This window comes from Suricata suricatta, chromosome 8 (assembly GCF_006229205.1).
Source record: "Suricata suricatta isolate VVHF042 chromosome 8, meerkat_22Aug2017_6uvM2_HiC, whole genome shotgun sequence".
NCBI lineage: Eukaryota > Metazoa > Chordata > Mammalia > Carnivora > Herpestidae > Suricata > Suricata suricatta.
This window is the reverse complement of record NC_043707.1, coordinates 130,835,091-130,854,874: the sequence shown is the minus strand read 5'-3', so window position 1 is coordinate 130,854,874 and position 19,784 is coordinate 130,835,091. Positions and strand designations below refer to the sequence as shown.

Genomic DNA, 19,784 nt, shown 5'->3' with positions numbered 1-19,784 from the left:
GAATTTATGATCAACCAGGCTTTCTGGTTTACCAAAGAAAAAAAGTTTTAAAGCACCCGTTTTATAAATTTTTAAAAATCATTCTCAACTACGTTAGTCTACTTTCTTCAACTCACTGACTCCCAGGCACTGACTTTTGACTTATGTTTAGCTAAGTCTTGAAGGTAATTAGAAGTTGGCTGGGCAGGAAACCAAGAAGTAACATTACAGGTAGGGAAACAAAGAGTGTCCACAGAAGAGCTGGTCGTAGGGTGTCACCCTGGGTGTAGGTGAGGGGAGGAAGGAGGAAGAGTTTGCTGGGACCAGGTAGTAAGGAGCCTTCAAGTCAGGCTCAAAAAGTGGACTTCGGGGGCGCCTGGGTGGCTCAGTCGGTTAAACGTCCAACTCATTTTTTTCTAGATTTTTTAAATGTTTTTATTTATTTTTGAGAGAGAGAGACAGCATGAGCAGGGGAGAGTCAGAGAGAGAAGGAGTCACAGGATATAAAAATAAGCTCCAGGCTCTGAGCTAGCTGTCGGCACAGAGCCTGACGCAGGGCTCGGACCCACGAACTGTGAGATCATGACCTGAGCCAAAGCCGGACGCTTAACCGACTGAGCCACCCAGGCGCCCCATAAATGCCCAACTCTTGATCTCAACTCAGGTCTTGATCGCAAGGTCGTGAGTTCACACCCTGTGTTGGGCTCCAGGCTGAGTGTGGAGCCTACTTTAAGAAAAAAAGAAAGAAAATGGACTTTATTTTACAGTATGTAATAAAGCCAAGAAAAGCTGTCACATAGAGCTTTGGAAAGCTGTTCGAGCCACGAGAAGGACAGATTGAAGAAAGAAAGAAGAGAACCCGGGAGAGGTCACCGGCCCCAGCAGGACAGCCACCATGGCCCAGCCTGGGACAGTGGGAGTAGAGAGAGGTGGACAAGTGTAAGATATTTGAGAGGGAGGATCATGGAAGTCTGGAGGGACCTGGCTCCTGGAGACCATCTGAATGGGAGGAATGAGGATAAAGGGCGAGAGGGGGTCAGGACTGACTCTGCTTTCTGACGGGAGCCCCTGGACCGGCCGGGAAAGCTGGATTTGAGTGGCTCTAAATCGTAACTACTGTTTGGACGTATCGTGCGTGATGACATGAAAATTACAGTCTGAGCTTATGTTTATTGATAATTTACCACACGCCAAGCTCTACTGTAAGAATCAACTCCTATCAAACGTCGGCCATTCGAAGCAGGCGCCGTTTTGTCACCCATCTTCTTCAGACACTCAGGTCATGTTTGGTACCTCGTCAGGGTCTCACAGTTGGTGTTTGGCAGAGCAGAGCCGGGGTTTGAACCCAGGTAGTCTGGCCCTCTGATCCGTGCATTGCGCACCATGCCATCCTGCCTTCTAATGTCCTCAAATCTGTGATGACTGAAGATCCTGCCGCTCTTTTGGGCTGTTGTGCTGTATAATTGGAGTAAGGCAAGATTCCACGACAGGGATGGGAGAAGCTGAATTTAGATCCATAGAAGTAAATTTACTGAGGGCTCAATCCATCCCCCCCACTGCACCCCCTCCAAGTTCCCTGGAATACAGGTTTGGCCTAAATGTATTAGATGAGTTTGGTCTGTAAACCATTTTCCCCTTTGTAACATTCGGATTAGTCGCAGATTCCCGACAAGCCCCGCTGGCTTACAGCTGGGTAGGTTGGGCAGTCCCGTGAGGTCCATGGCCCTTTCCCTGTCTGGATGAGGCAGCGCTACCCTCTGAGACAGATAATGCCGAAAATTCTCTATTCTGAGCCAAGAGGAAGATCAGCTGAGTGGTCTGGGGAAGCTGGGACCTTATGTCAGAATACCGTCCAAGGCCTGACTTTGCCACAAGTGACCGCCATAGAGCAGTTCCGCCCCTGGGAGAAGTGCTGTGGCCTCTTCAGGCGGAAGCCCTCGCTGCGCAGTGTGACAGCAACTAGTGTGCAAAAGCAGCCAACGTTCATGGACAGCTATGCCGAGGAGGAGGGTCGGAGGCAGTCAGCACTACCCCTGAGCTTAAGGGGCTGACTGTCTAGTTGAAGAGAAAACAGGTACCCTGAGAATTCACACTTGACATTTGCCAAGTACAGAATTACGTTTGCGAGTCGGAATAACAGCACAGGAGTGAGAGAATGAGGGGGAATTCTCGTTCTCGTTTCAGACCTTCTTGATGAGCCAAGTGCCATGTTAGACACTATTAAATGGTTTTCACTGAGCCTTTTAGTTGTTTTGCAGCATATTAGGTGCTTTGTAGGGATTATCTTTATCCCCAGAGCAACTCGGTGAAGGAGAGACTACTCTTAGCCCCATTTTCCAGATGAGGAAACTGAAGCCCAGGAAGGCTAAAGAACTGATCAAGGTCACACTATCCATAAGTGGCAGTGTTGGGATATGGACCCAGGAGCTCAACTCCAGGGGCCGCTTTTACCTGCCGTGCTGCGCGGCTTCAGAAATACGTAAAACGTGGTCTTCGCACCCGCAGACCCAAATGGGAGACACTCGGGAATTATCACAGCGCACTGAGCGCCCCCCGGGGGAGGCACAGACAGGGCTGGCAGGGTGGCAGGGAGGTTAAGGGTCTTGAAATCAAATATCATTTTAGGGCAACCCAATTTGGACAATCCTGCAGAAATTCTTCACCGTGGTTTCTCATGTTAAAAGAATGAATGAATGAATGATTCCTCTCTTTTAAAGAATGCTAAGTATGTAACAAGTTTTATTCTGTCTAGGAAAAGGATCTATCTAAACATTGGTTTTAAAAAAACCCAGCTTTAGTTCCATGTCCTTGATTTTGTTCCATTTCACATTATTTGCTTCTTAGCAATTACTTTATCAATGGGCTTGTGTTCACTCAGATTGGCAGGGGCCTGTTCCTCCAGTTGGTTCCGCACCGTTCCTGAAGACATACGAAAACTTGAAATAAAAATGAACTTGTGTATGCCATAGAGGAGAAAGAGAAAGCATTGCCCTAAAAGATGGAATACATATTTAGGATCATATGATGAAAGGTACAATTGGTACCTGAAATAGGTGTGACACAGACATGTTTTGTACTGTACAAAAAGAAGACTTCCTACAACCTCAGAGAAGAAAATGTTAGTGGTTTTTTAAATTTTTTTTTTTTTTTTACTTATTTTTGAGAGAGAGAGACAGTGTGTGCAGGGAGCAGGGGAGGGTCAGAGAGAGAGGGAGACAGAATCTGAAGCAGGCTCCAGGCTCTGAGCTGTCAGCACAGAGCCAGACACGGGGCTCAAACCCCTGAACCGTAAGATTATGACCTGAGCTGAAGCCGGACGCTTAACCGACTGAGCCACCCAGGCACCCCTAAAAATGTTAGTGTTTTTAATTACCCAAGATCTGCAAACTAGCCAGAAACATCAGTCCATATCAAAGTCAAATAATGTTTCTGAAAGAGGTCACATCTGCTTTGCCTTTCTTTTCAATTCGCTATTCATGTTTGTTTGGGTTTGGGGCATACCCGTCCGTCATCTCGCCAAGCTGTGCTGAATCAAGACAAGAACACACGGGTAGTTTTACTTGCTGTTGGCCTAGCTGATCTTGCTTTATGGACCCTGAACTTTGAAGTCTAGAAAATCCAAAGGCAGAGGAGACAATGGAGACCGTGTTGTTCACTGTGACTCAGACCCTAAGTCACTGGTCATTTCCCAGCTTGAGTCTCGGTGAGGTAACAGCCCTGCCGGCTTCTCGTACCCTTCCTTCCCGGCTTGGGTGGGGAGGTGGAAGGGCTAGATCTGAATTCTTACTAAATATCTTTCCAGGAGGAAAAATACCATGAATTGAAACACCAGATATTTACCATCTTTATTCTCTTCTAATCCTTGTGCTAGTTAATCTATAGGAGAGATGTAACATTCCTCCTGAATTTAGAAATGGGATTATGATGGTAAGAATTGAGGTCCTTTATAGAAATGATCCAAGAAAATACCCTTTTTAGATCTGGAAACACATTTTTTTAAAACGTTCATTTATTTATTTTGAGGGGGAGAGAGAGAGAAAAAGAGAGCATGAGCAGGGGAAGGTCGGAGAGAGAATCCCAAGCAGGCTCTGCACTGTCAGCCCAGAGCCCGGCCCACCCAGGGCTCCAGCTCATGAACCGTGAGATCATGACCTGAGCCGAAACCAAGAGTCAGATACTTAACTGACCCATCTACCGAGGGGCCCCAAAAACACTTATATTTAATGAAGGCGATTGATGTAAAGACTCAATGGTAATTTAAGTAAAAGAAACGAAAGCTACTCACTTACATTCTGTTCTGACTGGGAAGAAAGCAGTATTGGTAGGACTGTGGGAAAGGTGGGGAAGGACGGCATCGAGAGTGAGGGTCTGATGTGTTCATCGCACTTTGCAGGAGGAGACCTCCTCCTCCAGGCAAAAATCACGCCCCCACAGAGACCGTGTCGGGCTCCCACGGTCTGGATGGGATGATACTTCAGAACAGCAATTGTAGTTCATTAGGGATCCACTGTGTTCAAGGCTCTGAATTAGGTAATTTTTCATTGTGTCATTTAGTCCCGACAAAACAGCTTCTCTCCCTTTTACAAATGAGGAAACCAGGACGGGGCTTACATGACTTGCCTTAAGTTACACAGCTGATGGGGGGCAGAGCTGGGCCTTGAATCTGGATCTGACCAGAGAGCAAGAGCATGTGGAGCAGCGCAGGTGCTAGAGAAGGGCAGGGCGAGGTGGCAGGCTGGAATTGGCAGACGGGGCAGGCCTTGCTGAGGAGGCAGCCCACAGGGGTGTGACCGTGAGCTTCAGGGGCACCTGGGGGAAGAGCGGAGTGAACGGCAAACTTGAAAGATCTTTTCAGTTTCTCTTTGCTCCCCAGGCCTGCCCGCGTCCCTCATCCTGACTCCAGACCCACCAGCCACCTTTCAGATTGCTAATTGTGGTCCCCGTGTGTCCAGAAACCCCGTAGAGGACACCCAGAGTGGTGCAGGCACCCGGGCATACTGCCCGGGATTGTATAATAAATTGGCCTCTGGTCTATATAACATCGTTTAGGGTGAGTCGTCTCTAAGAAATTGATCCGCTGGTATTCAGAACCTAGGACAGAAGAGGTCATTGTTCCGAGCCAGCCAAGAGCCAGGCCTGGGTCCAAGTCCTGGTTCCACTACACGTGAACGGTAATGCCAGGTCCGTTGTCCTCAGCCTCTCCAGGCACTGCTGTCCTCAGCCATGAAGGTAACCACACTGGCCACTCAGGATATTTGTATGAAAGTGAAAATGTCTATAAAGCTCTAGGCATGCCTCCTGACTTACAAAGGGTTCAGGATGCGGCCATTCCGCCCTTGGGCCTCTGCGGTGTGGCCGCTTGACCTCCCTAGGAGATGTCACTTCTGAATTTACAGAAAACCAAACCTCTCGGTGCATGTGACTGCTGTCTTCTTGCTCTTGCTTCTCACACAATTCTCACATGCACTTCCGTGTGCACTGACATTATGCCATAGATACTTGTAATGTCTGTAGTGTGACGTCATGTGCTAGACTTGGCTCTAGAGCATCCGGTTTGGATTCTTGCTCTGCAGTGCTGTCCGCAGCTCACTTCGTCTGTACGATGAGGGGCGGACCATGTGATGTTTCAGGTTCCTCCTTTCCTGTCCTTGAGATTCTCCAAGGGTCAGAGTCAGGCAGCCTGCAAATAGATTTGTTCGGTCTGTTCAGCAATTTTAACGTATTAAGCTTGTGATCCCTGCTGTTTAACTAGCAATTCCATTTTTGGAATTCAATTAAGAAATCACACAAGTGCAGAAAGATATGTACACAAAGACACACAAGGATGCCCATCAGAATAGTCCCTGTAATAGTGAAAGCCAAAAGCTATTTCAGAAATCAAACAGATGGATGGGGGTGGGGGAGCCTACGTGGCTGAGTTGGTTAAGCGTCCGACTCTTGATCTCAGCTCAGGTCTTAATCTAAGTGTCAGTGAGTTCAAGCCCCACCTTGGGCTCCACACTGGACATGGAGGCTACTTAAAAATTTTAAAAAGTTAAAAAAAATAAAACCAACGACATTGGTGGCCCAGCTTCAGCCAGCAGCTCCTGCTGTGTGCCGTGCCCTGATCTGGCGCTTAGGGTGCACCAGGGACCCGAACCAGGCTGCCGCCTTACCTCCTCGCAGGGACAGACAAAAAACACACAACCAACAGAGAAAGGAAAGCGTGTGATGTGTTAGAAGATGGGACAGTGCGCAGGTTGAGGGGATCCCAAGAGTGGGGAGTGTTGTTTCAGACATGGTAGCCAAGGGGCCTCGTTGAGAGGGACTTGCAGCTGGCGAAGGAGTCAGCTGCGCAGATGTGGGGAGTGCACACTCCGGCAGAAGGAGGAGCCAGTGCCAAGGCCCCGAGGCAGAAACATGTCAGTGTTTAAGGAAGAGGTGCTGGGTGCTGGAGGGAGGTGAGTGAGGAGGAGGAGGAGGTCAGAAGGGAACCAGGAACCAAATCCCAGAGGGTCTTGTTGGCCTTTGTGAAGGTGGGCTTTTATTCTGAGAGAAATGGGCAGTCTCTGCAGGGTTTGGGCATAGGAGTGCCCTGATGCACGTGTGTGTGTTAGAAGAGAAGTTGACGATGGACCGCAGAGGGACCAGGAGAAACGAGACCATTAGGAGGGGATTGCAGCCACTGGGGAGGAGAGATGAGGTCTCAGAGACGAGAGTCTAAAGAACATGGAGAAAAGCAGTCAGATTCCTGGTATATTTTGAAAACAAAACCAACAGGACTTGCCGACAGATTGGACGTGGGGTGTGAGAGGCAAGAGGTGGAAGATGGCTCCCATATTCCATCCAAGCAACAGGAAGGAAGGGGTGCCATCGTGACCGGGGAGGGGCCTGCGTGGGGCAGGCCGGGGGAGGAGATCAGGAGCCGGGTTGGGGAAATGTTAAGCTTGAGAAGTCTGTTGAGCATCCAAGAGAAGATGCTTGTCTTTGCTGGCTATTAATACTTCCTGCACCTCTCGCGTTTAGCAGAGGAACTGGCTCTCCAAATGCCATCGGTTGAATGAAGGAACAAGGAAAATTATTCAGCTCTTCAGTGAAACGAGTGTCAGATGTTCCTGTTCTATTTTATGTGTAGATGTGTGTGTCCACACACGTGTTTGGGCAAGAAAAGGCACAGCTAGATACCAAAATAGTACCAGTAGATATATGGGATTAGGCTTCTGGGTGATTTTAACTAAATTTCTTTCAGTTTTTGAGAATGTGCACTTCCTAACATCTCTACAAAGTAATTTATATGCCAGGGAGACTTGCTCTGAAGAGCAAGGAGACCGCGACTTCTGTGGATAAATCATAGTTGCCTTTTCCCATCATCCCTGAGTTGTCCAACCCTCAGACCGCCGGCAGGTTCTTTCCTTTGTGCTTCCTGTGAGCAGATGGCTTTCTTTTCTTCTGAAGTATCTTCTCCTGGTCTACTCCCAGAATTCGAAATAGGAGACTAAAAGAAAGACTTGTAGCTCTTAAATCCTGCCGGATTATTCTGCAGAAAAGCTGAACCGATTGGGAATATCAGCAGTGGAGACAGTGCCAGACAACGTGTTAGGAGAGAGCTCCTCCCTGCTAGGTCAGGATGGATGTCCGTTGGACGCCAGGGAGTCCCCAGCCTTTCTTCGCCTACCACGGGGCGTAAACGGCTTCATGCGGGTCTTCCCTACTTTCCAGGTGTGGGAATCGGCGTGGTTCACGCTGGGTACGAGCGGCGCCTGGCCCGTCACCTGGGAGCGCACAGCACCCCCTCCATCCTGGGGGTCCTAAACGGGAAAGTCTCCTTCTTCCATAACGCAGTCGTCCGCGAGAACCTGCGGCAGTTTGTAGAGAGTCTTCTTCCAGGGAACCTGGTGGAGAAAGTAAGTACCTGGCGGAGAAGACCTTTACGAGGTCCCCGGGTCGGGTCTGAACTCTGTCCACAGGCCTCGCAGACCTGAGGTCCGTTTCGAGCAGGGCGAGCCGTATCCTGATCAGTTATTAACCACTCGACCGAGGTCATTTCTGTGAAGTCTGTAGGAGACTGAAAATTGAGACAAAGTAGAAAGACTGAAGGATTTCCTCCCTGTTAGCTACCACTGTGCACATTTCCGCGGTAGTGAGAACGACAGGGAGTCTCCTTTTGTCAACAACAATCAGATCACAACCCAGGATGAAGGATTTCTTTCCGACTCGTGCATGTGTTCATTTGAAGGTATTTGTCCGATGAAAGTATTCAGATTGAATTAGATTTGGTCACGTGAGACCGACACGCTGCCTGCTGCGCTAAGGGGGCACCTTACGTTTCGTTACGTAGTTAACGATCACATCTGTGGAATACATGCGATTCCACAAAATCAAGTCGTTTTGTTGGAACTTTCAGAACTTAGAGGAATCCAACAATATGAATAATTTCACAAACAAAAGGTTGAGCTAAAGAAGCCAGGCACAAAGCGTTCATACTGGTTTACTATTTTTATACTCAAGCATTCTTTCCCCCCCGTATCTTAGGTTAGGGATCAAAAGAACTAGAACAGGATTTTAATGTTTTAAGTTTGTATATTTAAAAAAATTTTTTAATGTCTACTTATTTTTTGAGAGGGAGAGAGACAGAGAACAGGAGCTGAGGAAAGGCAGAGAGAGAGGGAAACACAGAATCCGAAGCAGTCTCCAGGCTCTGAGCTGTCAGCACAGAGCCCGACACGGGGCTCATACCCACGAACCGTAATATCACGACCTGAGCCGAAGTCAGATGCTTAACCAGCTGTGTCACCCAGGCGCCCCCAAGTTTACGTATCATTTTTAATATTTTATTTATTTTTGAGAGAGGAAGAGTGTGAGCAAGAGAGGGGAACAGAGGATCCAAAGCGGGCTCTGCACTGACAGTAGTGAGCCCAATGCAGGGCTCGAACTCACAAACCATGAGATCGTGACCTGAGCTGAAGTCGGACGCTTAACTGACTGAGCCACCCAGGCGCCCCAAGAACAGGATTCTCGTTTGCTCTACGTGATTCATTCCTTTATATACTTGGGACAGTGAACATACCAACATATGCATCCTGTTTCCACGTGAGCTATTCATAGACTGCCCCACCAGCACCATTATCCATGAGCAAGTACTTGTTGGAGTTAGCTTGAAAGGAAGTTGTCAGAGAGCATGGTAGGCTCCCAGAACAATCACAGCTTTTTGAGTGGGTCCTCAAACGTTTATGAAATACCTGTTCTGTGCCAGGCACTGTAAGTGGACATTTTCCAAAGAGCTCCAGGTCTGGCGGGTGATTATGTCCCTCTGATACGCTAAGGGCCTGTCCCCGAGAGCTGGGAATGGCTTCCCGGCAGAAACGGCCCGAGCTTGCCAGGGGAGGAGAGGTGGTTGGGGCTGAGTTCCGGGCCCGAGGAGGTCTGGGACGTGCTACAGCGTGCTCTGGAGGAAGCAGTCACTAGTGAGCGGGACAGGACCAGATAGAGGGCCCCTGAGGGCCTGGCCACCCCCTTGAGGAGCTTGGGCTTGGGCTGGCGCCATTCAAGGGGGCCAAGCGGGGGCCGAGATGGCCAGACTGAGGCTTACCACAGATCATTCGGGAAGCAGGATGGGAAGATAAGCCTTTTTTAACCATGAAAAGTTTCTAGCTATGATTTTCATTTATTCATTTTTTTAATTCTCTCAGATTATTTAAGGCATAAACAGGGAAGCACAGAAGTAGTAAATCAGACGATAATGAATGAAATCCTGTGACCTGTAGACCGAGTGGGCCCACTGGTTTTTTTTAAGCCATTTTAAAAGAGCAATCATTGCCTTCCCTCTCCCGTCGCAGGTTCATAGATTACGAAGCACAGTCTGTGATTCGAAAGTTCACTTTTTTTCGTAATGTGCTCCGTAACTGTTTCAGAAAAGATGTGATTTCAGTCTGTCAGAGCTGGACACATGAAAATACGAAACCCCTAACTCTGTTCTTCTAAAGCGTTTTAGGCAAAGGAAGACGAACGATTCATCGTCTGCATTTTTTTTTATTTTTTAAAGCAATCTTTTACACATACGTGATTTTGTTTAATGATCTCCTGACTGCATTATAATGCCACTGTTAGGATCTGAACACTGAAACTGACATCCTCTTTTCCACTCAAGGTTACGAATAAAAATTACGTCCAGTTCCTGTCTGGCTGGCAGCAGGACAATAAGCCCCACGTCCTTCTGTTCGACCAAATGCCCGTCGCACCGCTGCCGTACAAGGTATTTCACGTGCCGGGGAGGGCGTTTGCGCTTTTTTTGGTGCAGTGAACTTGGAATCCACTTGCCTTTTCCGTAAGAGTGGATCCAAAAAGAAATGTTCATAAAAACCAGAAATTTCCGTTAACCACCATCCACTGAGCACCTGTGATGCCGTTACCGCGCCAGGTGCAGTAACAGTAGCTAGTCTTCAGAAGAGCCCAGGGATACGGACACCTTCCCTGTCCTATAGACCGAGATGCCAGAGCTTAGGTTGTATAACCGGCCCCCGTGGGGACTGTGTGATTCCCTTGAAGTGTCTGACTCCAGACCCGCCCCCTGAATGTTACCCTGTGGTACCGCGCTTCAGGCACACCTCTGGTTGGCACTGAGACGTGACATGGGGAGGAAGGGGGTCCCGCTTAACCTTTGGCAGGCTCGCTGCCATCTGTTGGGGTTGAGGTAATTCCGACCCAGTGTAGATCTCAGTAAAATGAGTACTTTCCTCTATGTGTACACACACACACACATCACTGTTGCTTAGCTTTGTGGGTGCAGTTGGCATGCGTGGAACACCATAGAATCCCTCCGAGCGCACCGGGGGCTAGCAGCCTGCGTGGGGCTATCCAGGCTAGCATCTGTCACCCGCTGGTGTGAACGAGTCACACCTGGTGTGTGTGATTCTGTGCCATCAACTCAACTTCTTCCTCTCTGTCACACCCTAACAGTTGACTGCTTTTGCACACAAAGATTACTTGTCATTTGGATACGTGCACGTCGGCCTCAGAGGGGCCGAAGAGGTGACGCGGCAGTACAATGTCAATGCCTACGCCCCCACCGTCTTGATCTTTAAAGAACACATCAGCAAGCCTGCAGACGTCATCCAGGTACGTGAGAGTCCCCCGTTTCGAGCTTGTCCTCGTGTTTTATCTCGGGCCTTTATAAATAAACAGCAAAAATGAACAGGGCAAGGGAAGAGGAGAAATTCATTTTTAATTTCTTCCTTCAGTGGCACAGAATTTAACAGTGAGTCTGTTTTTCACCTGATTTGGTACTATCTTGCTCAAGAAAATAATCTTTCAGCAGAAATAGAGTGATGGTAACACCAGGGCCTGGGCAGGAAGATTCAGGGAGTGAGTGTTTAATGGGTACACTTCCAGTTTGGAAAAGAAAAGGTTCTGCTGTGGACGGTTCTCGGCACGGCTGCACAATCGTGTGACTGTACTTTTTTTTTATGTTTTTATTTATTTTTGAGAGACAGAGAGAGACAGCGCGAGAAGGGGAGGGTCAGAGAGAGAGGGAGACACAGAATCTGAAGCAGGCTTCAGGCTCTGAGCTAGGGGTCAGCACAGAGCCGGACGTGGGGCTCGACCCCACGAACAGTGAGACCATAACCTGAGCCGAAGCCAGACGGTTAACCGACTGAGCCCCCCAGGCGCCCCCAACGGTGTGACTATACTTAATGTCACAGAACTGTGCCCTTGGAAATGGCTACAACGGTCACTTTTACATTATGCGTATTTTGCCATAAAAGTAAACTAAGAAGCAGTATTCATCTTTTACCTCTAAAGTGCTCCTGTCAGAAAATCAATAATGTTCTTCTAAAATAAGTTACAGACAATAAACTATTAAATTAAAAAATAAATAAAAATTTAAAAATTTTTTAAATAAAAAAATAAGTTACAAAATAAATTCAAAAGTTAAATGTAAAACAATAATAAAAAGGAATTTAAAAAGCCATAAACTAACTTGGAGACCATATACATGAATATTTATCTTAAGATAAAGAAGGGCCAAAAATCTTGTTGGAAGATCTTAACTTGATTATAAGTTTTAAATTTGTACATAAATACTTCAAAATTTTTAAGGGGGCACCTGGGTGGCTCAGTCGGTGGCTTAGTCGGTTAAGCGTCCAGCTTTGGCTCAGGTCAGATCTCATGGTTCCTGGGTTCGAGCCCCGTGTCAGGCTCTGTGCTGACAGCTAGCTCAGAGCCTGGAGCCTGCTTCAGATTCTGTGTCTCCCTCCCCTGCTCACGCTGTCTCTCTCTATCTCTCAAAAATAAATAAAAGACATTAAAAAATTTTAAAAAAATAAAATTTTTAAGTTAAATTGAGAGAAATATTTACAACTAATCTAAAGAAGATTGCTATCTCTCATTTCTCATGAGCTTCTTCTAATCAAAGAGATCAACACAAAACTTCCCGAAAGTGACCCCTTCGTGGGTGCAGAGTTGGTTTTGTGGGTGATGGAAATGTGTGGGACTAGGGAGAGGTGATTGTTACATAACACTGTGAATGTACAAAATGCTGCTGGATTGTACATTTAAAAATAGCTAATTTCATGTGATGTGAATTTCACCTCAATAAAAAAAAAATGTTTAGTAAAACTTCCCAAGAAGAATGAGCTGGGAATATGAACAAAATTCTGAGAAGAGATTCCAGTGACTGAAAAGCCCTTTTAAAAATTAGATCTATGGTGGCTCAGTCGGTTAAGCCTCCGGCTTCGGCTCAGGTCAGATCTCACGTTCGTGGGTTCGAGTCCCGCGTCGGGCTCTGTGCTGGCGGCTCAGAGCCTGGAGCCTGCTTTGAGTTCCGTGTCTCCCTCTCTCTCTGCCCCTCCCCCACTGATGCTCTGGCTCTCTCAGTATCAAAATAAATAAAACAAAAAAAAATTGATCTCACTAATCAAGGAAACCCAGTTTAACACGTTCTTCTTCTCCCGTTACATCGTTAAGGATTTTCAAATCGAAAATACTCAGTAGTGTTGAGGGTGTAGAGAAACAGACGCTCTTTTGTTTTGCTCGCTGGAGGAAACTTCAGAAGTTTTCGGAAAAGCAGTTGGGCAGTAATCTAGATTCATTCAGGAAAACACTACTCGTGAGTACCCGGCATAGGCCAGACCCTGCCCTGCATGGACCGAGCCCTGAACAAAACCCCCTGACTTCCCTGTCCTGGGGTCTGTTCTGTGCTCTCTGGGGACAGCAGATGGTTGGCATAAGTACTCCATGGTGACACGTCATATGGGGACCAGTGCCAGGGAGAAAAACAGCAGCAAAGGGGAATGTGGAACGTCAGAGCAGAGCCGCATGTTCTAAGGCAGAGAGGCCAAGAAGGGCCTCATTAGGACGATGCTTAGGGCGCCTGGGGGGCTCGACTGACTTCAGCTCAGGGCATGATCTCGCGGTCTGTGGGTTCAAGCCCCGCATCGGGCTCTGCGCTGAGAGCTCAGAGCCTGGAGCCTGCTTCCAATTCTGTGTCTCCCTCTCTCTCTGACCCTCCCAAACTTGCACGCTATCTCTCTGTCTCTCTCTAAATTAACATTTTCTAAAATGTTAAAAAAAAAAAGGGGGGGAAGAGGAGGCACCTGGGTGGCTCAGTCGGTTAAGCGTCCAACTTCGGCTCTGGTCACGATCTCACGATTCATGGGTTTGAGCCCCATGTCAGGCTCTGTGCTGACTGCTAGCTCAGAGCCTGGAGCCTGTCTTCAGATCCTGTGACTCCTTCTTTCTCTAAACCTCCCCTGCTCATGCTGTTTCTCTCTCAAAAATAAATTAAAATCATTAAAAATTAAAAAAAAAAACGATATTTGAGTAAAGACCCTGGAAAAATCATATTACCTTTTAGCAATCTTCCCCCGGGAACTAGGAATTCAGCCAAACCTTATGCACAGAGATGTTGAGTGTCATTCATAACAGTTGTTATGGGGGGTGGGAGTAGATATAAATATCCAGCAGTAGGCTAACTATTGGTGCATCCCTAACAAGGACTGCTCTACAGCCATTTAGCCCATCAAAATGGCAGTTCAAGAACAGTGATGGGAGAATTATTCTGACATCACGTCAGAAAGAGCAAGCAGGATGCACACCCGAGGTGCCTCACCCGGCAGCAGGTGGGGACTCCATGGTCATCTCAGACCGGAGTTTCATTTTGAGCAGGGCAAGACACAGAGTAGTTAATTAATTACTCAAACCAAATAATTTAAATGAAGTCTGTAGAAGACTGAAAATTGTAACAGGTAAAGCACAGAGACGAGAAGATCTCCGCACACATCAATTATATACACAGTTTCAACACAGTGCGCACTCAATTTTACAACCACCTGTACACGTGTGTGCATATGTGCACGTGCCCATAGGAGAACACTGGAAATAAACACACCTCTTGATGGTAAAATTACGGTTTATTTTCATATTGGGGTTTTTAAAAATCCCTATAATGAATGTGTATTATTTAATTTCTTAAATATCTTTTTTTTTTTAATCAAAAGAAACGTTCAGGGCGCCTGGGTGGCTCAGTCGGTTAAGCCTCTGACTTCAGCTCAGGTCACGATCTCACGGTCTGTGGGTTCAAGCCCCGCATCGGGCTCTGTGCTAACAGCTCAGAGCCTGGAGCCTGCTTCAGATTCTATGTCTCCCTCTCTCTCTGCCCTTCTTCACTCATGCTCTGTCTCTCTCTGTCACAAAAATAAACAAAACATTTAAAAAAAAAAAAAAGAAACGTTCAACTCAGCCTCTCCTAAAGGAAGCCAGATGAGGAATTCTGTAAAATCCTGTATTTCTTTAGGCAGTAGACATTTCACTGCCTGCCTGCAGAGGACCTCTGACATCCAGAGTTAATCTTTGTCCTGACAACCCAGGCAGGGAGAAGAGGCCTGAAGGCCGATTCCATCCACCAGCATACGTGAGTCAGTCAGACATGAACATAAAGGAAGGGCATTTGAGACCGGGGATAAGGGAAGGAAATTGCATGCGACAGAACCAGCAGGGGCAAGTGGACAGTGAGGGGAGGAGCAGGTTTCGGAAGAAGGTAACGAAGTCAATTGTGGACGTACAGAGTGAGAGCCGCCTGCAGGAAATCTAAGGGGGATGTCCATCGGAGAGTTGGGGGTAGGGATGCAGGTCTTTGTGAGCTGGGGAGAGGGACCTGTAGACCAGGAGTGAGTGGTTAGAGTCCGAAGTCCTCTGTGGGGGAGTCCTCTCCCAGTCGTAGTATGTGAGGGAAGGAGAGAGGGGGGCAAGGACAAAATTGTGGTCAACCACCAGCCATTAAGAAGGGAGTGCCCGATGGCGACAGAGGAGCTGAGAGAGGCAGGAAGAAAACATGCTGGCGCTGTAGAGGGAAAGGATCATCTCAGTCCCAGGGCAATCTCTGAGGACTTCCAGAATTGCATTTCAGTAATAGCTTCTACTCGTGAGATGGTTTCTTTATCCCTCGTGGAAAATTGTAGCCCAAACATATTTACAAAATTACTGGCACAGTGGATGCTTGGCCAGTATGCTCATCATGGACATCAATATGGCACCGCCGGCAGCAGCCCGCTTAGTAAGTGATGCCAGCAGGACCACTGGCCTCGTGAGCTCTCCTGAGCTTGTGTCTATTTGCTGGGTGGTATTTACGGCCACACGGTAACATCTTGATTCATCTCCTTTTGATGGCATTGCGGGACTTTAGTACCGGTGTTGCCATGACCACCACGTGTATCTCGGTCCATCTGGGTGTCTCTAAGGACAGCAGTTGTCAGAAGGAGGTCCACAGACCCTGGAGTGGGGGTAGGAAGTCTGTGAGCTCAAAACTGTCTCCATAATACAGAGATGGAGTTTGTCCTTTGTGTGTGGACACTTGTCCCGCGGGTGCGAAAGCAATGGTGGGTGAAGCTCCCAGGGCACAACCCAGGGCACAACAACCCAGTGCACACCCCAGCGTACCGCCCAGAACATACATGAAAGCCTGGGCCCCAGACCACCAGGAAGCACGCGTTTTCACTCCTAAGCACTCCCCATAGAAACAAACCAAAACAAACCAAAACAACACTCATTTATCACGTAATACCCTTGATGGATCAATCAGTAACAAGTACAATTTTATTAATAAATCTGTTGACCCTTGAATACATGTCTCTTGAGTATTTTTAATGTTCTGTGGGACAAAACACTGCTGCATGCCAAAGTGTGTGGGTTGTCTTGAGAGTGAGCATGAACTCATGAGTTCTGAACTAGCCCCTTTTTTAATAGAACATTATTATTTATTTAGTTATTTATTTAGTTATTTATTCATTCATTTATTCATTTATTCATTTATTTATTTATTTATTTTGGAGAACGTGAGGGAGAAGGGGCAGAAAGAGAGGGGGACAGAGGATCCGAAACAGGCTCTGGGCTAACAGCAGCCAGCCCGTTGTGGGGCTCGAACTCAAGAACCGCGAGATCATGATCTGAGCCGAAGTCACTTAACCAACTGAGCCACCCAGGTGCCCCAACAGGACGTTATTTGTACCTGAAGGAATAACTGGTTGGTTATTCAAACTTGGGTTTGGGGCAGACGTTTCGTAGAGACTGAACGTAGTAAGTCAGCACTTTAACGGAAACAACCGACGGTGTTTGTTGCCAGTGATAAAATTCAGGCTTCCAAGAAAAAGAATTTTGAAAACTTTGTATCGGCCATTATGAACTTCTCAGAACTTTATGATAAGGCTGGTTCATCAAGGTGGTGCACTTTTGTTTTATATGTATAATAAAATCCATCAGCATTTGGAAGATCAGTGAACCAGTATTTTCCAAGTGATATTGAAAAATCATACATCAGTAGAAGATCCGTTCTAAGTGCAAGGTGATCAGGGGCGCCTGGGTGGCTCAGTCAGTTAAGTGTCCAACTTTGGCTCAGGTCATGATCTCGTGGTTCGTGGGTTTGAGCTCCGCGTCAGGCTCTGTGCTGACAGCTTGGAGCCTGGAGCCTACTTTGGATTCTGGGTCTCATTCTTTCCCTGCCCCTCCCCCACTTGGGCTCTGCCTCTCTCTGTCTCAAAAACAAATATAAAAAAATTTTTTTTCCTAAGTGCAAGGTGATCAGTAAATATGAATTTAACAAAGTATTAAAAGTTCATTGACTCCAGGAGCACCTGGCTGGTTCATTTGGTAGAGCATGCAACTCTTGATCTCAGAGTCGTGAGTTCAAGCCCCACATTGGGCATAGAGATTACCTGAAAAAAAAAAAAAATTTCATTGAATCCAGATAGCAATTAATCATTAAGAAACTACTTTCTATCAAATTTTTGTGTAGTAGCAAACTAGAATATCCACAGTACCTGAAAAAAACTATGAAAATAAACCTCCCTTTTCCAACTACGTAACTATATGAGGCTAGATTTTTCAGCCAAAACAACACATCACCACGAGTTGCACACAGAAGCATAAATGAGAAGGGGCGCCTGGGTGGCTCAGTCGGTTGAGCATCTGACTTTGGCCCAGGTCATGATCTCGTGGTTCATCAGTTTGAGCCCCAGGTCAGGGCTCTGTGCTGATGGCTCAGACTCTGGAGCCTGCTATAGATTCTGCGTTTCTCTCCCTCCCTCTCTCTCTCTCTCTCTCTCTCTCTCTCTCTCTCTGCCCCTCCCCAGCTCATGTTTTGTCTGTCTGTCTCTCTCCCAAAAATAAAAACATTTAAAAAAATAAAAACTTATAAAAAATTATAAAAGAAGCAGATAGAAGAACCCGACTGTCTCTTCTCTGAGCCCAGACATTAGAGAGAATCATCAGAATGTAAAGCAGTGCTACTCTTCTGGCTAAACATTTTTGATTTTGGAAAAAATTGAATTTTTTTCTCTTAAAGATATTTATGTTAATATGTATGAATTTGTTATTTTTTAATGAATTATTAAATATGTTTAAAATTATCTAATGAATATTAATAGGTAAAGACCACATTAAACAAAAGATCTTTGGAGTCCTCAATAATTTTTTTTTAACATTTATTTTTGAGAGAGACAGGGCACAGATGGGGAGGGGCAGAGAGAGATGGAAACGGAATCCGAAGCAGCCTCCAGGCTCTGAACTGTCAGTGCAGAGCCCAAGGTGGGGCTCAAACTCACAAACCATGAGATCATGCCCTGAGCCCGAGTCAGACACTTAATGGACTGAGCCACCCAGGCACCCCTGAGGTCCTCAGTAGCTCTTAAGAATGTAAAGGTAGGGCACCTGGCTGGCTCAGTCAGTAGAGTATGTGACTCTTGATCTCAGAGTCGTGGGTTCGAGCCCCCATCTTGGATATAAAAATTACTTTAAAAATAAGATTTTTTTTCTTTTTTTCAAATATTTATTTAAATCCTAGTTAGTTAACATATAGTGTAATATTGGTTCCAGGAGTAGAATTTAGTGATACAGAACACCGTGCGTTCATCATTAAAAAAAAAAAATCTTAAAAAAAATTTTTTTTTATGTTTTTTATTTATTTTTGAGAGACAGAGAGAGAGACAGCGTGAGCAAGGGAGGGTCAGAGAGAGAGGGAGACACAGAATCTGAAGCACGCTCCAGGCTCTGCACTAGCTGCCAGCACAGAGGCCGATGCGGGGCTCGAACCCACAAACCATGAGATAGGACCTGAGCTGAAGTCGGCCGCCCAACCGACTAAGCCACCCAGGCGCCCCCTCATAAAAAAATCTTTTAAACAAAAAGCGGAAAGGTGCTCTGAGACCACAGTTGTGAGCACCATTGCCTCTAGGGTCCATCTGGTTGCAAATTCGCTGGATCCTGGGCTGTGTGTGTCTAGCTGGTGTGATGTTACCAGTTTCCATTCCCTCCAGTCACGTGTGAAAGTTCCAGTGCTCCGCGTCTTTGCCAACGCCAGTTCAAGTTCATTTCTCCGAGCTGACTGAGCAAGTAGTCATAATCTTGTGATTCTGCTTCGCGTTTCCCTTAATCACAAGGAGGCTGACTGTAGACTCTTAGGATTTCCCCTTTGGTGACACGCCCCTCGTGTCTTTTACCCAGTTTTCTCTATTGCACTGTCTCCCGTTTTGCTGGTGATGTGTAGCCGGACACTTAACACAGCTCGACTCATCGCAGAGTGTGTTCTGGCTCTCGTCAGCTGGTGTTTGTGAGGTGTGCACGTGTTGTCTGTGGGTCTTGGCGTGAATAGGCTGCAGCGGATACGGTCGGCCGCGGACGGGTCTCTAGACCGTCCCACTCCTCAGTTCTGTGACCAGTGATGCTGTGACTCTGTTCCTGTGTGCTGTCGTGCTGATGAACACCTGTTCTTACTTTTACTGTATCAACATCGTGCTGTATGAGCCGTCCTGTCTACTATTTAAGACGTCTTTCCGTACCCAAGATAGTAAAGATAATGCTTCCGCAGAGCTTCCAAAAGCCTTTGTAGTTTGCCTCTTGTACTCAGGAAGCCATCCGGAAATAGTCATGACATCTCACAGAGCAAATCCTCCCACTCTGTTTTTTGGATTTTAGGAAGGTGGGGAAGTGTCTTCAAAAGCACCACGGCTGTTCTGGGTCTTTTGCACATTTTGTATACACATGACATTCTGTCAAGTTCCACCAAAACAGACAAACAGAAAACTTGCTGGGATTTTTATTGGTTTTGTATTGATTCTTTAAATCAGTTTGGGGAGAGGGGCGCCTGGGTGGCTTAGCTGGTTGAGCATCTGACTCGTGATTTCAGCTCAGGTCATGATGTCATGGTTTGTGAGATCGAGTCCTGGGGGCGGGGGCTCTGCACCGACAGCGCAGAGCCTACCTGGGATTCTCTCCCCTTCTGTCTGCCCCTCCCCAGCTCATAAGCATGCACCCTCTCTTTCTCTCAAAACAAAAAAAGT

The 19,784-nt window shown here is 46.9% G+C and overlaps 1 protein-coding gene across 3 annotated transcripts in view; it reads left to right on the top strand.

Moving 5' to 3' along the window:
- The window catches only part of DNAJC16 (DnaJ heat shock protein family (Hsp40) member C16), a 41,936-nt gene that overhangs the window by 9,708 nt on the left and 12,444 nt on the right, over positions 1–19,784 (top strand). For all 3 annotated transcript variants that reach the window (XM_029947393.1, XM_029947390.1, XM_029947392.1), the window contains 3 exons: positions 7,678–7,862; positions 10,106–10,210; positions 10,915–11,073. In XM_029947393.1, coding sequence (XP_029803253.1) covers positions 10,184–10,210; positions 10,915–11,073 — 186 coding nt within the window. In that variant the 5' untranslated portion in view covers positions 7,678–7,862; positions 10,106–10,183. The remainder of the gene's footprint in view (positions 1–7,677; positions 7,863–10,105; positions 10,211–10,914; positions 11,074–19,784) is intronic.